Here is a 22,400-nt window from a genome sequence, read left to right on the forward strand (position 1 = left end):
AGCTTGAATTTAAAATGTATTAAATATAATTTTTTTTGTTACCGATCTGCTCAAAATATCCCAGAATGCCAAAGTGATTAGAAAATTTTACACATTAAAAAAAATGCAACACAGAAATATCTAATGTATTCAACCCCCTGAATCAATACTTTGTAGAAGTGCCTTTGGCAGTGATTCCAGCTTCGAGTCTTCTTGGGTATGTCTGTATCAGCTTTGCCCATCTGGATTTGGGGTGTTTCTCCCATTTGGCTCTCTCAAATTAGATGGGGAGCGTCAGTAAACAAGCAATCTTCCAGTCTTTCCACAGATTCTCAATGAGACTCAAGTCTGGGCTTTGGCTGGGCCACTCAAGGACTTCCACATTCTTGTTCTGAAACCATTCTAGCATGCCTTTGTCTGTATGCTTGGGGTCATTTCCTGTTGGAATGTAAATATTCGTTGCAGTCTCAGGTCTTTTGCACTCTGAAGCAAGTTCTCCTCAAGGATTTGCCTGTATTTGGCTCCATTCATTGTTCCCTCTATTCTTACAAGTCTCCCAGTCCCTGCCACTGAAAAGCATCCCCATAGCATGATGCTGCCATCAAAATGCATCACTGTAAGGATGGTGTTAGATGGGTGATCAGCTGCGCTCGGTTTCTGCCAGTTGTAGTGCTTTGCATTCAGGTCAACGAGTTCAATTTTCATCTCATCAGACCACATAATATTTTGCCTCATGCTCTGAGTGTTTCACATGCCTTTTTGCAAACTCCAGGTGTGCTGTCATTTTCCTTTTTCTCAGGTATGTCTCCGGTCTGGCCACTCTCCCATAAAGCCTAGATTTGTGAAGTGCTGCAGAGACTGCTGTCCTTCCAGCAGGTTCTCCCATCTCAACCAAGGAATTCTGTAGTTCTGTCAGAGTGGTCATTGGGTTCTTGGTCACCTCCCTGACCAAGGTCCTTGTCCAGGTGCTCAGTTTGGTCAGATGGCCAGCATTAGGAAGAGTCTGGGTAGTTCCATATTCTCTCCATTACCTAATGATGGAGATCGCTTTGTCCTTTAGAACTTTCAACACTCTAGAAATTGTTTTATATCCTTACCCAGATCTATGCATCCTCACAATTCTATCTCATAGTTCTACGGACAGCTCCTTGAACTTCATGGTGGAGTTTCTGTTCTGACGTTCACTGTCAACCTTGGGACCTTGTATAGAAAGGTGTGTTTCTTTCTAAATCATGTCCAATCAATTGACTTGAGACAGGTGGACTCCAGTCAAGTTGTAGACATCTCAAGGATGATCAAAGGAAATTGGATGCACCTGAGTTCAATTTGGAGTGTCATGGGAAAGAGGTTGAATACTTATTGACTCATGACATTTCAGCTTTTTATTTTTAATTAATTTGTAAGAATATTCAAAAAAAAAATCCACTTTCACATCATGGGTATTATGTGTAGATCAGTGACAAATCAAATCTTAATTTAACCCATTTTAAATTCAGGCTGTAACACAACAAAATGTGAAAAAGTCAAGGGGTGTGAATAGTTTTGTGGAAGTAAGTGTATATTCTTCGATACTTTCTGTAGGCACTGCAGCTCACAATGCTGGTGACCCAGATTCAAATGGCAAATATTGATTTGATTTGTGCATCATCTCCTAGAGTCCTTGTAATTCATGTAAAGTATACTGATGTCCTTGTCCTGCATGTGATGCATGTACAAGTTGACCAGTACAAGTTGAGCCTGACAGCATTGTTTAACAAACTTTAGGCGAAGGTTGCAGATTGCAGTTTGTAAATGTTTGACTGTGAAGATGTAAATTGTGAGTAAACGAGTTAAAGTGCAAAACGGTTTCTCTACTTTCCATGCCCTTTTTGTGTTCATTTTCTATGTTTCCTGAATTTTGATAAATTATACAACAGAAAACTTTATCAGAATTAAAATATATATTTACACTTGTGTGTCGTCATCTTTGTAGGATAATGCAATTATTTTTCTCATCACTTTATCCTTTTTTATTAAGTACTTTAAAATGACATTTACATTCTGCAAGGCTGCCAGAGGGTGTCACCGTACCCAATGGCCTAAAGGACCAATTTCCCAAGAGTGCAGTGGGATGTTACTTGAAGACCACACGAAGATTACAACATCATGGCTTATCAATGCTGAGCCTTACCTGGGAAAACTTACTGTCCCCGAACCATCTGATCCAGCGATGACCGGATATAGCCATGGCCTTTCCAGTTTCCAGCTGCGACACGATGCGGCCAGGCCACCAGCCGTAGCCACGGATCTTTCCCCAAACAAGTTCCCCAATACCAACTCCCTCGCCCTCCTGGACAAGGACGGCATGGGATATGCTATCAGCATGACACGTTACATTGGTACAATTGTTCTGAATGATGTTGGCATGTATATTCTTAGCTCAAATCACTACAGAGCATTCTGTGGCCTGTAAAAAGATAACCCCAAGTGCATGCAGGGCAACCTAAAGAAGGGTTATGTAATGTTTTGGTGAAAGGGCAGGAGTGGTGGTTGGTTAAGGGTGGTATCTGATCGTTATTGGGTTCATGTTTGTGACAAAATGGTTGTTAATTTCTGATTATACACAACAAACATATAGGAATCATATCTTTTCCATAATTCCACATCTCAAAATATAATGAGCTAATCAGCTTTACATCCTCTTGTGATAGCAAGACAGATTCACTGTCCTTATTTCGCAAATTATTTGAAAGCAAAACGTGGAGGATGACTGGAAATAAGATTTCATGCAAAACTGGATAATACGGAGAACAGAAAAAAGTAAAAGCATCGCGATGTACAACTGAGTTACCAAGGTGAACTACTGAAAGGTCGAATAGCTAGTCTTTCTGGTGAAGGCCTAGTGTGGATCTGGGTCGGAGGACAGGTAGAACAATAGATTGAATCGAGAAGACGTTGATCGAGGTATGATAACTGCCATGGGAACCAAGGGGAAGCTGAAGTTTCAGGTGTTAAACCTTCGATGGGCTAACGAAGGGTTGATGCCGAAACGTCATCTTCTTCTTGGTTAAGATGGCGGTTGACATACCTTAATCAACTTCCTCTCGATTCCATCTATTGAAGCCCTAATAGGACGAAGAGAGGTGATACCTACAATCCTCCAAGATGCACTGATATTATATAATGTTCAGTAAATAAGTATACAAATATAATGATTTTGTATTTTTGTGTAGAATGTATTTTCTTATTAATTATAATTAATAATTGGACAAAAATAACCTCAGTGTTTCTTGGACTATTGTGAGTACCTCGTTCATAAAACTGTTTGAACACCCCTCCTAAGTTGATCATGATGTATACCAGGGCTGACGATAATTGGACATTTTCCTGTGATGCAAAGAGCAATGAAGCATGACGTCATTGCTGCTATATAATCGGAATTCTAGTCTGATAAGGCTTGTGTCGGCTGGTGGATAATAAAATGATAGGGTTTATCAACTGAAGGATGACAACGGTTATGTTAACCACCGTGTGGAGCAACGTAAAGGTGAGGTTTGGGAGGTTAGCCCTTCGTCAGAGCAAGAGGGACGAAGAGCTAACGCCTGAAACGTAAACTTCCCGTTGCTTCTCAAAGAGGTTAGTATAACCTTTGTGCACTTTCAGTTGATAAAACCTATTACTCGGATATATAGGAAACCAGTGGTTAGCTCCATTTTATGAGCACTACATTCACCCATTTGCATATTTGGGGTAATTCAGATTGCAGAGAATTGTCGGGTGAGGATGGAAGGGGGATGATGGATAGATCCCTAAAATCCCATAAATCTCCCAAATCCAATGGTGCTTCATCATGTGAAATAAAAACAAAAAACACAAAATATTTAATTGTTTCATACGTTTTGTCTCCATGTTCAGGCAGCCAGCTAAGGGACATACCTTTGTCGATAGCCCCCTTTATAAACCGGAAGCTAAATCCCTGGGCTGGGCACTACAGTACATGCCCGCAATGGGCACCATACCGCGGGGGGCGTTGTGCCACCGAGAGTTCCACGATGCTGAGCCCTGGCCTTTGTGGGCTGCAAGCAGACCGGGGCCTTTGGACACCTGGAAGCTTGGCCGCCCGGGCGCTGGGAGATCTGTGGCTGGAGGGAACGGACAGGGCAATCCGCTGCTTGAGGTACATTTGGAGACCGGCCTCGAAATGTCAAACCAAACCACAATCATGTGTTTGTGTTGTTTCCATGCACACTGGTGTTGTGTGAAGGTAGCTTTCCGATTGCATCGCTTTTACAGAGAAGGGAAAATAAAAAACCTCGACCACATCCCGTGGCGAGGAGGGCAGAGGGCAGAGGGAGGAGGGAAGAGGGAGGAAAGCAGAGGGAAGAAGGAGGGGGGAGTTGAGCGACTATTTGGCACGCACCAGTAAAATCATTTGGACCATAATGCCAAATGGCTGTGCCGTTCACCGAGTTTCACAGTAGAGCACAAAGCACGTTATATTGTAAAGTGGTGCCCCTCACCATTTTCCCATTGCGTGTAAACACTGTGAAAAGTGGGTTTTTAACCTGTTCTGATCATATACACTGTATATATAATTACATATATATATATATACATATATATATATATGTGTGTGCTGTGTGTGTGTGCTGTGTGTGTGTGCTGTGTGTGTGTGTGTGTGTGTGTGTGTGTGTGTGTGTGTGTGTGTGCTCACTCTAACAGCATAATTGTTCATTATCCTGAAATTCCTGTGATAAATAGATGGAATTCACAATTAGAGTAGTTCCACGTTCTCGGTATGAACAAGTTTCTGTCTCAAGCTAATGGCCACAGGACCATAGGACCTCGGTCATCATGTTATTTAATTGTTTATAAATATAACACACTGCACTGTCTATGGGAATTTGGACACCCATGGCAGGATGACTTCAATTTGCAGAGCCATGAACTAAAGCAAATAAATGTTGTTCATATATCCCATCATCATACGGAAAGTGTACATTTACCAATTCACAGACACAGGAATAGCTGAGACAACAGTACGAGGCGCTTGCAACAAATCCCAAAGTGTTTACTCTGCTTGATTAACAATAACAAGTTCCTTCAGGTAATTTGATGTACCTTCCTTGGATATTTCCTAAACATCAACCCATTAGGCCACATACAGCAACACAAGTGAACCCCACTGTACTACTCAGTCTTAAGGCCTCTCAATCTAAACAGCTCTGGCACACTTTTGGAGTGGCTGACGACAAGATCCACTTGCACTCCAAGAACAGACGTGCATTTATCGGCCATTCGCTGCCATCTTCTTCAACCTACTCAGCATCATCATAGGGCATTTTTCCTAAATTCTCCTTAGCTCCTCCTATTGACATAGTTGTTTTGGTCCACAAAGTAATGGAGTGAACTGCTTCATTGTAGGCCAGAACATCTGCGATTCAACATGGAGGTCATGATGCTGCACGGTCTAGTATCTTGTTTGCATTTCCCACATGTAAGGGTTCCATGTTCCTTGCACAATGTGGACAGTTTGGCGGCCTCTTGCTTTTCTACCGACTCTTACGTGGTATATGGCCTTGCACCATCTCTTTTCTCGGCCATCTGTCCCTCATTGAAAATTCTTCACAGTTCCATCCACAAACTCGTTTTTCATCAAATCGAATCGCTTTCCTGATATTGTACGCATTTGCTTTCGAGTCCATCAAGACGGCGCCGAGGCACCATCTCACGTCATTCGAACCTACGCGTGATCTCCACTACTCTCGCTAATGCTTTTGGATCATCTTTGCCTGTTCTCCAACATTTCATTGTCTGTAAATTAACCTCCTGATTTCTATCCTTCAACCTAATGGAAATATCATTTATTTGGAGGCTAATACATTCATAATAAACTCGGAACGGCTCTGGATTTGATCAATGAAGTACAGAAGTCCAGCTTCAGTCTTACATCGTCAATATAAGAGAACTTGCTACAGGTTTGAATTCCACAAAAGTACCAAGCTTCCACACTGTTAAGAAAAAGAGCAACTTAGCAGCACACTGATCCTCTGGAATGTGGCCTGACAAAGAGGCTGTCAACTACAATGTCTACTTGGAGAATCCCAAGTGTGTGAATTGCTTTTCCACTTGTAAGGCAATTCTAGGTGCCTTCCCTGACCATCCACATTTTTATTTCTGCCCCAGGATTGAAGGTTCAGGGATGGAACTGCACCCCCAGCACGTGCAGTAGAGGAAAGGAAAAATGATGGAGCGCCGACCTCTGTGGACCACACTCAGAATTCACGTAACGTTTCTGTACATAAGTGGGCTGGCCTGTTAATATCTAAGAAAAATCCTATGGTTAAGGCAAATATGATATTCATAATAGTAAATAATATTTATTTTCACATATTTCTTCAAAAACAATAATATTTATGTATGCATGTACAGTCAAAGCAAACATTGAAATTATCAAGAAATCAACACTAATAATGAGTACTTATAATACAATATTTTGGGAGCACCTAAAGATAAGCAAGTGCTTGTTGAGATTATGGCCCTTTGTGAAGTTGCAAAAATCGGAGAGTAAAAAACAAACAATACAAGAGAATAGACAAAATCACACAGAAACACGAGTCTGAATACAGAAGACTAAACAAAATAAAAGTAGGAACAAAGACAATGGAATTTTCAGCTGTAGTTGCAAATGTAAATTACATGTCATCACCAGTCAGAATGCAGGACTTTTTAAATGACACGATCTACCCCAGAATGCTTTGCGTGCATGCGCAGAAACAGCAGCCATCGGGGCATGCTAAAGTATATATCGTGTGTGCGAGATAAGGATTGTTACCTAAAATGGCTCACAAAGCTTAAAAAAGAAGCCACAAATACTTGGAAAAGTACCTGAGAGAAAGGGTGTGCCTCTGCACAATAAAAGAGTTGGAGAACTTTCTCAGCTCACCGACAGGGCTGCGATCTTACAGCTGCTCGTACTGCAGATTCCCGACGATGTGAACCAGTGCAAGGCTCGAACTGTGGACGGACACGTGCTACCCAAACCCTTGACCATCACTGCCAGTGAGTGGACTTTGTACATTGTGGAAATGCTTCCTGTGAACACGGCAGGCTTGGTGATTTACTTAATGGACGTCTGCAAACACTGTGCGTCATTACCAACAAAGTAATGGTTACCAACTCTTTGACAAAGGACGTCTTCACGACATGGAAATACACAAAAGCTTGTGCCAACTATATCCATGTCAGAGCTAGATGTGTCCAGGTAGACTTCCCTGAAGGAGACATCATTTGAGCGCTTCTTAACAGCAATGGGAAAGTCATATCTGGGGCTTGTGGATGCAAAGGTCACGTTTAAAATCAACATTTAAAATGATGACATTTACTATTAATCATGTTGAGGGCGGTTGCTGTGAGGGCTGTTTTAAATAAATTGTTTGTTTGGTTCCGGGGTCACAAGAGAAATTATACTACGTAGGGTTTTGCATTCGGATCATTTTTATGGCTGCCAATTAGATCAAGAAGTAATAAATATATCTTCTTGAAAACTATGCGTGCAAGGATGGGTAAGCCCATTAGTCTCTATACAACTATACAAATAATATATTGCTAAATGGAGATGTGTGTGTGTGTGTGTGTGTCTGCTACTCGCTTGTATTAACAGGAAATGACAGGAACTCGACACCTCGCATCCACGGATATGTCTCGTATTTCCGATATTTCCGTGAGCCTGATTTGCATCTCGGAAAACCGAATTTGGTTGACCATCTTCAAATTGCCACCCTTTCATCCAAACCTTGAAAATAATGTTTTAAAAGACTAATTGACTTCCAGGATTCGCCCTAGCAATGACAGGTAAAAACGCCACATCTAGCGGAACCGAGTCGCTGAAAACGCACAAACAGCGCATGCACAAAGGCCTCGTTTGCAACCATACATACTTTTGAAAGTCCTGTATTTGCGAGAATTATTTGGAAAATTTAATATAATCTACAGATGTTTTGCATTGCACTCAAACAGTTTACTTATGATTTACACTTTTATTAACAAATTGAATGCAGGAAAAAATATTTTTAAGGGTTGTCTCAATATGACAATGCATGGAATCAATCATTCATGTCGGCATGTAACAAATGCAACTTAAGCTTACGTTTGAATACGAGACCCATAACTTGTTTCATACTAATTGAGAGTTTTGTATGTAAGGCGCGTTCTCGTCTGTGAAAGATGCTATGAAAACGCTCGTCTCATAGAATATTCATGCGAATAATGGTTTTTTGACAAACTTATCAATTAATGCTTGAGGCAAGTCATTTCTACTCAACTGGAGCATGGGAGACCCCAGGTGAAAGTAACAGAAATCCTCTACCATCATGATCTTATTTTCAAAAAACAATCGATTAGTGTGTGATCGCATACCCGTGTTACAGATAATCCTAATAGCTCTTTTCTGAATGATTATGATTTTATCCAGTTGGAGTTTCAGTGAGTTGCCTCAAGCAAGAATACCATAATTTAAACAATGTAGCAATAAGGTAAAATACACTCATATGTACAACAAGTTCTTGAAAGGAGTTTACTCAAATAGGTAATTTGTATGTAGCTCAGATGTGTAGCTCAGCCTGGTGTTGGCTTAGCGGTTAGGGTGCCGGCTTGGGATCCTAGGATCCTGGGTTCGAATCCCGGTCAATCGCTGAATTAACGCCAGGGGGGTTGACTCAACCTGTCATCCTTCCGAGGTCGGCAAATTGAGTACCAGTTCACTGGTAATTCCCTGTGTGTCGCAAGAGGCGACTAACAGGGTTGGCGGCAGGAAGGGCATCCGGCCATAAAACATTGCTTCAAAAAGGGGACCATGGTGCCTGAAAAAGGCCAACCCCTGCTCTGCAGGGAAAAATGGCTTCTAAAGGTGGTTTAAATGGCAGAGCACTGGCACAGTTCACCAGAGGACCTGGGTTCGATTCCTGGTCTGGGCGTGCAATTTTCCCACATATGTCAATTAATTAATATGTATGTATTTTCCATGCACGATTTACAACAATATGTGACTAAAAATTTTGTTTATTGCACATTGTCTATACTAGGGCATGCCCGTACTATATCTATATCTAAAATTATATCCCCCCCCTCTATTTACATGAAATGGTTTGGTCCAAAGCGAACGGCTTGCGAGTGGTGACAATCCCCCCCCTCTATTTACATGCAATGGTTTGGTCCAAAGCGAACGGCTTCCGGAGTTTGGTAAAGAAATCGCCATCGCGTGCACAAACGCGCAGGAAAGCGAATGAATCGCAAATTCGTTTTTATTAGTTGTAAAACATAGTTTAACGCCAACATAGTTTGCAAACGTGAAATAAATGAATACGCTCTCAAATGTGCCATCCGAGGCAGAGTGTGCCCGCCACGTTCGGCACACGTGATAGTTCGCTGCTCTCTGATTGGTTGAATCGTTTTTTGGACATAGCTCGGTAAGTAATTGTCCGATTAATATGAAACCTTGAAAAGGCACATCCTCGGGTCCCCAGCAATATACCTGGCAAGTTAAAAGTATATCGGACCCGTGGTTGTCGAGAAACAGCGGTCACAGACAAACGTACAGACAGAGATTACTGGAATTATAGATAGATGAAAAGGAAATATGACCAGGTAAATTATCATTTCCGGATCCTCTATTATAAAGTAATGGTTTAGAGAGCCCACTCTGAATCTGGGAGGTCGGTGGTTCAAACTGCAGCTGTGTGGTTTTATGATGCTAACATACCAAGTAATACCAAATACTATAGAATGGTATGTGCTGCTTCCTTGCCTTGGAAGGCAATGGCAAAGCACCCAGGATAACCCTTGCCAAGAAAAGAAACTGTTTCAGCAGCACCGACACTCTGCCAAGAGTATGAACATGTTTTTATTGACATACGGATGAGAAGACTGCTTAATCAATAATGAAGCTCAGGCGAAAACTGGAAAATGATTGGAAATGTCAAAGAAAATGACATTCTGGAAATGGTTGAATATTAGACAAAAGATTGTCAATTAAAGATGAAGAATTATCCTTAATCTTCAATGGTTTATTATAAAGCGCTATAAATTATAAGAATAAGAGTATGGTATCTTAATTTTTTTTGGATAATAGCACTGTGATCACTGAAGAAGATTGGCATTAAAGTCACCCATTAAGAAACTTGACTTGTTAATCAGTGTGGGACTTGACAAGAGATTTTGTATTCCAACCAAGAACTCATTTAAATTTGAATGTGGTTGCCCGTACACAACTCCAATTATAAGAATTTTTATTTTACCAGAAATGATAATTTCTACAAATAATACAATTTCTCGCACATCATTCAAAATATTTAGTTAATGTCTTATTTGATAATCAAAATATTATGCAACATAGATGACTACTCCGTCTCCTTTATTATGATTATTTATATTATTTACAATTAAGTTATAGTCAGAGAGCGAATACACTGAATGAGGAGTATCAGGAAACCATATTTCAGTTGAGCCTATTATGAAGCAATTTGAGCTAAACTTTCCAAGAAGTAAATGCAATCCCTCAAAATTGTTTGGACAATTTCAACAAAATCATATTCAAATTCATCAATATTTAAATCAATGTTTCCTGTGATATTTTCTTCAAATTGACACGCATTTATATTGCGGACATTATCATAAACATCGTGTTGCATTTGGATTTAATGAAACTTATTATCGAGTGAGCAAAAAGAGAAAATATTCATCAACGACATTTATCCAATATACAGGGTGTCCCAGAATTCACTACGGAACATAAAATTGGATTTTTTTAAACAATATTTTATTCGTATTATTTTCTTACAAATACAAGTTGATCAGTCAACGTGTTCATCATAGATTCCGATGGACCATATTTTCATGACAAAAAATAAAAACTACCCAGATCTCCTGATGTTCCTGTTCCCTACTGTTGTTGTGCTTCCCTCTCTCTCCCCCTCATGTTTCCCACTCCCTTTATTATATGTTCTATGTGTTAGCTCTCATACGAGCCTCGACCAAGAATACAATTTTTTTTTTAACAGAAGCATGCTTTATAACGGTGCTAAGCATCGACAATCTCAAGGCTACAAGTCCATCTACAGAGACCTTGATGTTCCTGTGTCCACCATACGCAATGGTATCAGGAAGTTTAAGGCCCATGGCACTGTTGCCACCCTCCCTGGACATGGCTGCAAGAGAAAACTTGATCGAAGATTGCAGCGAAGAATTGTTCGAATGGTGGAGAAAGCACCTCGATTAACTGCCAAACAGATTCAAGCTGACCTTCAGACACAAGGTAGGAAGGTTTCAACTCACACCATCCGGAGAGAGAGAGAGACAGAGAGACAGACAGACAGACAGACAGACAGAGAGAGAGAGAGAGAGAGAGAGAGAGAGAGAGAGACATCAGAAAGCCTGACTGGAGTTTTCCAAAACACACATGAACAAGCCAAAATCCTTCTGGGAGAATGTTCTGTGGACAGATGAGACTAAATTAGAGCTATAGGTAAAGCACATCATCTCTATGTTTACAGAAAACAAAATGAAGCCTTCAAAGAAAAGAACACCTTCCCTGCAGTCAAACATGGAGGAGGTTCAGTGATGTTTTGGGGTTGCTGTGCTGCCTCTGGCACTGGGTGCCTTGAATGTGTGCATGGCATCATGAAATCAGGAGATTCCCAAGGCATTTTGGAGAGCAATGTTCAACCCAGTGTCAGAAAGCTGGGTCTCCGTCGAAGGTCATGGGTCTTGCAGCAGGACAATGACCCCAAACTCACTTCAAAAAGCACCCAAGAGTGGTTGAAGACAAAACGCTGGACTGTTCTGAAGTGGCCAACAATGAGTCCAGATCTAAATACCATTGAACACCTGTGGGGAGATCTGAAAACAGCAGTTGGGAGAAGGCACCTTTCAAAATTGGGAGAACTGGAGCAGTTTACATTAGAAGAGTGGGCCCAACTGCCAGTAGAGATGTGTAGGAAGCTCATTCATGGCTAAAGGAAGCGATTGACTGTAGTTATTTTGTCCAAAGTCTGTGCTACTAAATATTAAGTCTAGGGTGTCAATAATTTTGTCAATGCCATTTCTTTTGATTTTCTGATTTAAAAGAATATATTAAGGACTGAATCAAAAACAAAGGTTCTGTAATATTAACAGTGAAATAAAGAATTGTGGAGACCAAATACTTTTGTGAATTTGAAATTATTTTTACAGAAAATTGTGAGTTATTTGAAAAAAGTACAAGGGTGCCAATATTTTTGGCCACGACTGTATATATATATATATATATTTATATGTGATTGTTATATATATATATATATATATATATATATATATATATATATATATATATATATATGTATATGTGAAGTTTCACATCAATCAATGAAGTGGTTCAATGAAGGGTTTTTTAAAAAGTTTTTTGTTCAATCCAGTATGGCTGTGCAAGATCATGCACCTGATGATGTTTTGTTTATCACCCTTCTATCCCCATGGAAAGTTGATGATATTTGTGAAGTTTCGCATCCATCAATGAAGGGGTTCAAGAGAAGGATTAAAAAAAAATGTTTTCATTTCATCTAATATGGCTGCTAGACCATGTGATGGATGATGTTTTGGTTTATCACCGTTGTTTTCCCATGGGTTGTCAATGATATACTTAAAGTTTCACATATATTTGTTCAGCCATTTGAGAGAATAGGGTTTTTAAAGGTATATTATAGGTTTTACCTTCAATCCAACATGGTTGCCAGACCATGTGGCTAATGATGTAAAAGTTTGCAAGCTGTATTCCCCATGCCTTGTCGATGATATTTCTGAAGTTTTGCATCGATCGATGAAGTGGTTCAGGAGAGGGATTTTTGACGGTTTTCATTCATTCCAATATGGCTGCTAGACCATGTGACTGATGATGCTTTGATTATCACCCTTCTATTCCCATGAGTAGTCGATGATATACTTAAAGTTTCGCATCCCTTGGTTCAGCTGTTTGAGAGAAGGTGATTTATAATGGTTTAAACTTAAATCCAACTTGGTTGCCAGACCATGTGATCTGTGATATTTGAATTATCAAGCTATATTCACCTTGGCTAGTTGATCGTATGTATGAAGTTTCATATCAATCTAGTAAGTTGTTCTGGAGGAGATAAAAAATTTAAGGTTTATTCTTGAAAATAATATGGCTGCCAGACCACGTGACCAATGATGTCATCAATTTAATCCTCCTGACCAATTTCTCCATAGATCACCCTCAATTATTTTTGCATTGATCGGATAAGGATTGTGACGCATCCAATAATGGCTGGCATACCATTTCACTGATGACATAATCATGATCAAACTTTATTCTCCATGGGGAGTACTTGACATTTACCAAGTTTCAATTTTTTTGCATTCAGCAGTTTTGGAGATGTCCAAAGTTTTTTTTTCCCTTTTTTCCAACATGGCTGCCATACCACGTGACCTATGACATCATAGTTATCAATACAAATTATCTGTGGCTATTCGTTCTTATGTTGAAAATTTTGCGTCAATAGTTCAAGTAGTTGCAGAGTAAATGAATTTGAAAGTAACAAAGTTAGAGGAAGAGTAGTTTTTAAATGGTCACGTGGTATTTAAAACAAAATGGTTTTAAATGGTCAAGAGTAGTATTGTAACTGATTTCGTTTTTCCGTTAACTAAGTTGTTAACAAAAGGAAAAAAAAAATCACGGCTCAAGCATTTTAGTCACGTGTATGTGTAAATCACAACTCTTCGGACTTTTTTACTTTCTTATTTATGGGCTTACTGCATCCAGAATTGCTCATTTTATCCGAAGATTGCAGAAGTGTGATCCGTTAGGAGTACTCTCTTAAGAAAATGTTAAATACACTAATAACAGAGACAATGAGTAGGCAAAACACGATGCTTTTTGCAGAGAGGTATGTAGTTAACGTCTTATCCACTATGCCGCCATCTTTGTTCTAGGGTCAAATACCCTCCTTTGTTATGTGAAAATGAAAATCTTATTTTTCTGGGAGATATGCATGTGGATAGTTGCTCGATTCCGGTGAGCGGGAAGTAACGGGGCCGGTCACGTGATCAGTTTAGGTGTACACAATATTAAGAACATCCACGTACTAAGCTGAAAAACGAAGAAGGTCGATCCCAATTTTGTTAGGCCCTAAGTTTATTTGATGGTGGACCCATGTGGGCTGGACTTGTCGCCGAACTCAAACTAAACCCAAAATGCTGAGTTAAGTTTAACAGTTGATGTTTTGCAGCAGTGAGTTACGGACTTCATGCAATTATGTGACACCGTAGTGCAGTGGTGCAGAACCTGGGGGTCGTTTGGGGGTTTTCTGGGGGTCATGAAGGGGTCATAAATAACATCTCAATTTGTTGAGCCCATTTTTAGGAACCTAACAAAGGTACATACCACACACCGTATTTTGTTCGCGTATGCGCGTACGTCACGACCCCCAGGTTAAGAACCGCTGCCATAGTATAATATAACAAGTTGGGTCACCTCATCGAATCAGGCTATTTAGACTTTAACAAAGCATCAAGACGATTGTTATTAACTAAGATGAAGTCATAAATAAGCAAAGCCATGAACATATGAACACAGTGGAAACAAACGACCGTTGTAAATTAATTTCCATTCTGCATGTGAAAAATGAATATTTAAATGTAATTGGTCGATACCCAGCAGAGAGACCATTCCCCCCGGTCCAATATTCGCCCCTTTCGTTGCTGAGGGGGACACCCGACGCACGAAGCTCCATCGCCCAAAGCACTGTTTTTTTAAATGTTTTTACATAAATTTGGTTAATAGTTTAAAGCGTTTACTGTGACGTTGACCTTGAACATGTGAAAACAATGTGGCACCGCGAATTCTGGGGAAATTGGCGCAGGGGTTTAGAAACGTGTAAGGAGCAAACAAACAAACAGACTCGCTTACATATGTATAAGAAGTACAATACATATATCATCCAATTTTATAGATGCATACAAGGATGTAACAAATTATTAACACATTAAGGTAGCAAAGTCGCTTGCGAGCTTTCAAGTGTGAGTTTGATTCCTGACCCTTGTATAAAGCATCTGAATGCTGTTTCCCAGGTGGGATGATGCGTCACAAAGTGCTCTGTCCCTCAGGTGGACATTGAGCTGGGTGTCATATCTGCTGCATTTGTTGGTGGACGCTAAAGATCCCATGATGTCCTTTGACAACGAGTAGGTGAGTTATTGCTGGTATACTCAACATATTACTAATCCCTAACCAAACTAGTTCCACAAAATCCAACCTTGGGTCCTGGCATGATGTTACCCTCTGTGGACCAATTGGCCATGGCAGAGCCTAAAGAATGACTGGGATAAGTAACAACAATTACGGAATTCCATATCATGATGGAATGAGCAAAATGACTGGACTGTATGGATTTTCAATATCGTTATCCTCAATCAAACCGATGAGATTGTCCTTTTAATGATGCGAAGCAATGCTGAACATAACAGTCCGATCGAATAATTTGCCAAGTTTTAAATGTGACTTTCTATAATTCTCTTTGAGTGTATGAGCACAGTCACAAAGCGAAGCTTTGTTTCAATCGTATCCACATCTGCTATGCGTAGTCATTAATCTTGGGGAAATGATAGGTCAAGGCTCATAGAAGAGCGAGACGACAAATGGAGTGAAGGGGCCCAGCACTGATATCGGGATGGTGGGAAATGTGCAGAGAGGGAATGAATAAAATGAATAAAATGTGTAACCATGTAGTCAGGATAAACGGTTTATAATTCAAAAGTTGACTACAATAATGGTACCCAACTATTCTTGGGGTGCCAACCCATTCCGAACCTCAAAATACGTTTCGCATCCTGATGTACGACTATCATTGTGACGGACAGCCGCTGAGTGCAGAGGTTCCTGCAGTAGAGGTCTCTGTGCGTAGTTGTATTCTCAAACTGCATATATGTTCCCTTATGATACCTTACACTTCATCTGGAAACTGAACTTTAAATGTAGCAAGAAAGTCGAATAGATTTGGGTAAGGGATTCTTTGATTCCCGACAGACCCCTCACTGAAGAACTTGGGTCATGGCCCGTGGACCACAGGTGGGAAACCACTGGTTAACATGTCCGATTGTGAATTGTACATAAAGATCGATTACAACCATACGGCTACAGGAAAAATGAAAATCCTTTGGCAAAAAGCTAAAGCGATCCCAAATGGATTTTCTGTCGTACAACACACGCATTCATGCGAGGTTCTTCCGTCAACATACAGGAGGCAAATAACGAGAAGCTATCCCACGGTGTAGCTACCAGTGTCGAGAATTTGCAATGCTGAGTTTCTACCGCTTGGGTGCCATCTCCATGCCTTTCTCATTAAACAGCCAGACCTAACACCACTCTATTAGCAATTCACTAACATAGCGCATCCAATGGTCGAGCCTTTGTGCACAAATATAGGGAACGAAGATTCCAAACCCTCCACCATCCCTCCCTCCTTCACTGGCAGTCAATCGCTCCGTGGGGTTTCCAAGCCCTCTTTCAAAACAAGACGCACACAAAAGACGCCACATTCGACTCGACTTTATCAACGTGCCCAAGAAACAAATAATCGTGACGTTTGCATCCCGGGTGGTTACGTACTCCCAACCAATCAAACCATGGATGCTGTACTTGTGAGCATGAATCATTACAAACAAACAAGATGGCATTGCCAAGACAGAATACAACCAACCACATTAGTAAAGCATCATATGAAACTGTTATTGTTGTTGGTACATCTGATTCCAAGTTAGGAGGTTACTCAACCTCAGCTGGAACGGATTTAAGTGACCACAGAACCACGTTCCCGGCCTTACTTGCCATGCTCCAGGGGCACAGTGACTGACGATTATTAAATGTATCCATGGCACCTGCGTACAATGACCTTGCCATTTTGAACGACTACGCTCAATCTTTAATGCCCACGTGCAAGTGTTAGCAAATTGGACGGCCGACTTAACACCTCCTCTTGATGGATGGCAAACTCAGAGAGAGATGGAGAGATGGATATATAGAGATAGTAATGTGGCTGGAAGGTTGACAGGGGTGGAAAAAAATCACATGTAGAGATTTTTTTTGATGCAAAGTCGAGGCTCATGGAAAAGCTCGACTACAGGACGCAACAGAACAAAAGGAACAGTATAAAGAGGAGGGGCAAGACCAACAGCAGGGTTGAAGGACTAAATAGATGTAGATGTGGACAAATAAAGGATGCAAGGAAGAATGAGGGGTAAGGGACAAGGCACGGGGTGGAAAAGATGGATACAGAAGCAAACTCCCAGGACGGAAACATTGGAAATTTGGGAGGAGATGGGCTTGGAGGAGGGGGTGTTAATGGGATTAGAAAAGAGGGGTGGGGTGTTAACGGGGGTAGATAATATCATGGTTTTGGATGTGCGATGATTTGAGATGATGGTAAACAACTGTCTTGAACACCTGGAGGGAAGGATGAGATTGAAGAGAATGTGAAAGTTGGTTCCTCAGGCAAAAACGAATGAGTGGAGCTGAACAGTGGTCCTGGATTTAGGTAGTTTCACCAGAAGGGGGTTGATGGTGGTCTGTGTTCGCCCTGCAGAAACCTGGTGGGACAAAGCATGGAAAGAGCACTGGGTGCGAGACCAGGAAAGAGGCGGTAGAAGACAGAGAGATCACTGACTTGTCTGCGATGGGAAAGTGATAGGCCAATGGACTCAGCTTTATCACGGGAGAGTCCAATGATCTTGTAGACCTTGGTTTGCACGTTGAGTAAGGTGTGGGGCAGGGGAGCCAGCCAAGAGGGGGGAGCAGTACTCCATCAAGCTGTGGATAAAGGCCTTTTGACCTGAGGTCATCATAGAAGATGGCCTGAGGTGGTGGTGACTGCCATCTTGAAGCCCTGGAGGAAAGAGTGGGAATGAACTGACTCAGAAAGGCGGTTCCACAAGGGGGAGAAAAGAGGACTAAGAAGTGGAATCGAGCAGTGAGCCTGGATATTGTGTGATTAACAAGGATGTTACTAGAACGGTGTGTGCAGCATGCAGGGCTGATTGAGTAGAATGTTGTAAAAAACGGAGAGGCTACCAAACCCTACAATGAAGGAGAATTGGACCTTGTTCCTCTGATTCTGTGTGAGAGATGATAAAGATTTTGAGAGATTTGAATTCTCGCAGCACCGAGGAGTGGGAGGTGTGAAGTGGGGACCCCAGCACAGGAGAGTGCAGTACTCTCTTGAGTTGGGACAATGGCATCGACCCCTGTGATCAGTTCGGATTCAATGAAAAGGACTTGGCATGATGGAGGATATTCAGTCTGAGGCTGGCTTTGGAGGCCATGTTTGAAACATGGTTTGTCTGGGATAGCTCACGGCTGATGGTGAGGCCCAGATGTTTGAGGTACTGAACTTCTTCCAGTGGTTGACCAAGGTGATGCCTTTGAAGAGACGAGGTTCGACTCTGACACTTGCCTGAATCGAATGGCATTCTGTGTCGGGGTCCAGCATCTGATAATTTCCAGCTCAATTGAGAGGGCAGCTGCTGAACTGTCATTATGATGATGTATGAATGCTATAACATCTGCAAAGTGCAAAATAGGGGTTTCTCAAAAAACAATATTATAGAAGGGCATTTATGTATGTGAGGAACAAAACTGGGCCCAATTAACAATCCAGCATACATTAGGGAGAGGAGATGACATGATACCGATGCAAACTATGTACTGATTGGGTGCATGGAGGAGCCAGGCAGCTCTGCTTGCAGCATAGCTTGACAGGGTGCGAAGGTTTCTGATATGTCCAGAGATACAACCCTGACATTTTGTTTCAGATTCAGGGACTCTATGCATTGCTGACAGAGAAAAAGCAGCATATCCAAAACTGAGTAAATACGATGGAATGAAAATTGAAGATCAGAGATCAGGCCATTTGCGAGTAGGAAACATGCTCTAGGCTACGGTGATGGATTCCAAGACTTTGCTTACAACTAGATGTAAATTTATTGGCCCTGTCATTGAGGGGATCTATTTCTGCACCCTTATTGTGTATGGAAGCTTTGCTGTCTGTCTCCCAAACAGATGAGAGGCCGACCACCTAGTATTAAGAATAGGCTGAGGAGAGCAGGCAGATGGAGATGGAGTGAGGTCGATTTTATATCCATAACATTTAGATCCATAAGCCCTGGTGTTGGGCTAGCGGCTAGGGTGCCGGCTTAGGATCCTAGGATCCTGGGTTCGAATCCCGGTCGATCGCTGAACCAACGCCAGGGGGGTTGACTCAGCCTGTCATCCTTCCGAGGTCGGCAAATTGAGTACCAGTTCACTGGTAATTCCCTGTTTGTCGTTAAAAGGCGGCAAAAAGGGTTGGCGTCAGGAAGGGCATCTGGCCGTAAAACATTGCTTCAAAAAGGGGACCAAAAAACAACAACAACCACGGTGCCCGAAAAAGGCCAACCCCCGCTTTGCGGGGAAAATGGCCTCTAAAGGTGGTTATTATTTTGGTTTTATTTATAACATGTACATGACTAGACTCAGTGATGTAATGGTTGGAGCACTAGCTCCGAGTCTCAGAGAGCAGTGGTTCAAACGCAAGCCGAGTCATGCCAAAGACTTTGAAAATGGTACGTGCTGCTTCCTTGCTTGACGCTCAGCATTGAAAACGATAGATAACAGACAAACAATCTTGGAAGGCAAATGCAAACCACCCAGTGTAACCCCTGCAAAGAAATTGCTCCAGCAGCACCGACGCTCTGCAAAGAGGATGGTACATCAAAATCAATCAATCTGTTTACAGCCCTCTAGATAACTCGTAGGGAAGTACTACATCACTTCGAGGCCAATGTACTTCAAAAAAGAAAGGTCGGTGCGATCAAGATGGTCAGTGAATGAGATTGAATACCAAAATCCATACAATGTAGAGCTATCTACTTATTACTTGTACAATGGCTGGGGAGAGTGGGGAAGGGGGAGATGAAATCAGGTTAATTACGATTGAGATAAAAAGAGAGGAATGATAGGAGAGTCGCGTGTGAGAGGAGTAGGGAATACCAGAAGAGAAGTTTGAAGGAGAGATAGTATAGAGCATGGGGTGGAGTGTAAGTGGTGGGGGTCAACATGAATGAAATGCATGAATGAATGATCGTTTTAAGGCCATTTTCCCCCGCTAGAGTGGGGGTTAGCCTTGCGGGCCCCATGACAATCATGGCTCCCTGTTTGAGGCAATGTTTTTATGGCCGGATGCTCTTCCTGACGCCAACAACATGTTCCGGTCAACATGTTCCCCATTTTTTTTTTTTTTTTTTTGTATACAGAGTCGAGGCTCGTGAAAGAGCTAACATTTATCAAACAAACAAATCAAACAAACAAGCAAACAAAGTATATAAAAAGGGGAGCGGTCGACAAGCTGGGGAGAGAAGGGGAGGAAGCACACAAACACAACATTTGAGAGCAGGGACATCGGGAGATGTGTGGGAGGGAGAGGGCCTGGGGGGAGGAAGGATAGGTATAAAACACAAGGACACCAAGGACTTCCAGGAAAGAAGACAAAAATCACCTCAAAAAAGTGGATTTGGGGTGAAATTAGCAGGGGTAGAAAAGATCAAGGTTTTGGATTGGGGAAGATAAGAGATGGTGGTGAACAGCCGTTTTAAAGACCTGGAGGGAGGAGTGGGATTGAAGAGAGTGAGGGAGTTTGTTCCAGAGGTGGGAGAAAAGAGGAATGAAGGAGTGAAGGTGAGCAGAGAGTCTTGATTTTGGCAGTTTTACCATAAGAGGGTTGCAGGCAGATCTTGTGCGACCTGCAGGAATATTTGGGGGACAGAGCCCAGAGAGAGCTGGGGGAGCAAGGCCGGAGAGGAGTCGGTAGAAGACAGAAAGACCACCAACCTGCCTGCGGTGAGTAAGTGAAAGGCCCTCGGAGATAGCGTCATCGCGGGAGATTCCAATGATTCTGAACGCTTTGGTTTCAACAGCGTGAAGACGAGCTAGGTGTGAGGCAGGAGCACCAGCCCAGAGGGGAGAGCAGTATTCCATTGAGCTGCGGATGAAAGCCTTGTATGTGGTGAGGAGCTCAGGTGTGCCAAGGAAGGACTTCGCACGACGTACATCGCACGATGCCCAGTCGGCGACTGGCTTTGGAGCTTGGAAAGGTGGTTTTCCCAGGAAAGATCATGGCAGATAGTGAGACCCAAAAGCTTGAGTGACAGAACTTCTTGGAGAGGATTATTCAGAAAGTAGATGGGAGGGTTGTCCAGTCGGTCTTTTCGGAGAGACATCGTACGAGTGTGAGATTTGTCAGGATTGAAAGACATGTTCCACTTGTTTGCCCAGTCTGTGATTTTGTCCAGATCTGCAGTGAGTGAGGAGGCTGCAGACTGCCGATCTGAGGGATGAGGAATGGAGCGGCAGAGAGTGGAGTCATCAGCAAAGAGATAGAGAGGATTTTCAAGAGAGTCAGAGAGATCATTGATGAAGACCAGAAAAAGCACAGGGCCAAGAACACTGCCTTGGGGAACTCCAGCCTGAACAGGAAGAGGAGATGAGAGAAACCCATTCAGGGCCACACGTTGACTACGACGAGAGAGGAAGTCCACCAGCCATGCGTGGAGATTTCCATGGATACCAAAGGAGGAGAGTTTGGTGAGCAGAGCGGGGTGCCAGACCGTATCGAAGGCACGTGATATGTCGAGGGAGACAGCTCTAATCTCCTGTTTGGCCTTGAGGACCTCCATCCATTGTTGAGACAGCAGAAGCAGCATGTCCAGAGTAGAGTGACCTGGTCTGAAACCAAATTGATGATCAGAGATCAAGCCATTGGAGAAGAGGAAAGATTTCATATCTGAAGCAATGATGGATTCCATGACTTTGCTGATAATTGGGAGAAGGCTGATTGGTCTGTAGTTGCTAGGATCTGTTTTTGCACCTTTTTTGTGCAAAGCGTGATGTTGGCTGATTTCCAAGCAGATGGCAGTTGACCTTGAGCAAAAGAGAGGGTGAAGAGAACAGAGAGAGGGAGTGAAAGAGCAGAAGAACAGGATTTTAGGACCCATGGGCTGATGCCGTCAGGTCCAGTTGCAGAATCAGAGTCGAGGGTTGACAGAAACTTTTCCACCTTGTCAGTAGGAAAGGACACGGAGTCCAGGAGCAGCTGGGTATGACTGGGTATGGTGGGTACAGAGAGGGATGGGTTTGGGACACAAGATTTAGAGGCAAAGACAGAGTTGAGGCATTCAGCTTTTTCATGTGTGGAGTCAGCTGTGTAGCCGTTTGAGGTAAGGGAGGGGATGGAGGGGGAACAAACACCAGAAACAGATTTGACCAGACGCCACTAGGATTTGGAAGAGGGAGACAGATAAGAGAGTTCGGTCTTGAGAATGGAGAGATATTGTTTCCTGGCTCTCCTGAGGGTGGACACACACTTGTT

General features: G+C 42.2%; 1 protein-coding gene across 10 annotated transcripts in view; it reads right to left on the reverse strand.

The window, feature by feature from the left end:
- The window catches only part of LOC137438841 (DNA (cytosine-5)-methyltransferase 3A), a 90,316-nt gene that overhangs the window by 29,880 nt on the left and 38,036 nt on the right, over nt 1-22,400 (reverse strand). For 9 of the 10 annotated variants that reach the window (XM_078767326.1, XM_078767325.1, XM_068134255.2 and 6 more), the window contains 2 exons: nt 3,978-4,100; nt 2,150-2,308 (listed from right to left, as the gene is read on the reverse strand). In XM_078767326.1, the coding sequence (XP_078623452.1) occupies nt 2,150-2,308; nt 3,978-4,100 (282 nt within the window). Of the gene's footprint in view, nt 1-2,149; nt 2,309-3,977; nt 4,101-6,904; nt 7,054-22,400 lie in introns of all 10 variants that reach the window. The other variant, XM_068134258.2, reaches the window with a different exon arrangement.

The sequence above is a fragment of the Myxine glutinosa genome, chromosome 13, assembly GCF_964187855.1.
Source record: "Myxine glutinosa chromosome 13, kmMyxGlut1.1, whole genome shotgun sequence".
In the NCBI taxonomy this organism is placed as follows: Eukaryota; Metazoa; Chordata; class Myxini; order Myxiniformes; family Myxinidae; genus Myxine; species Myxine glutinosa.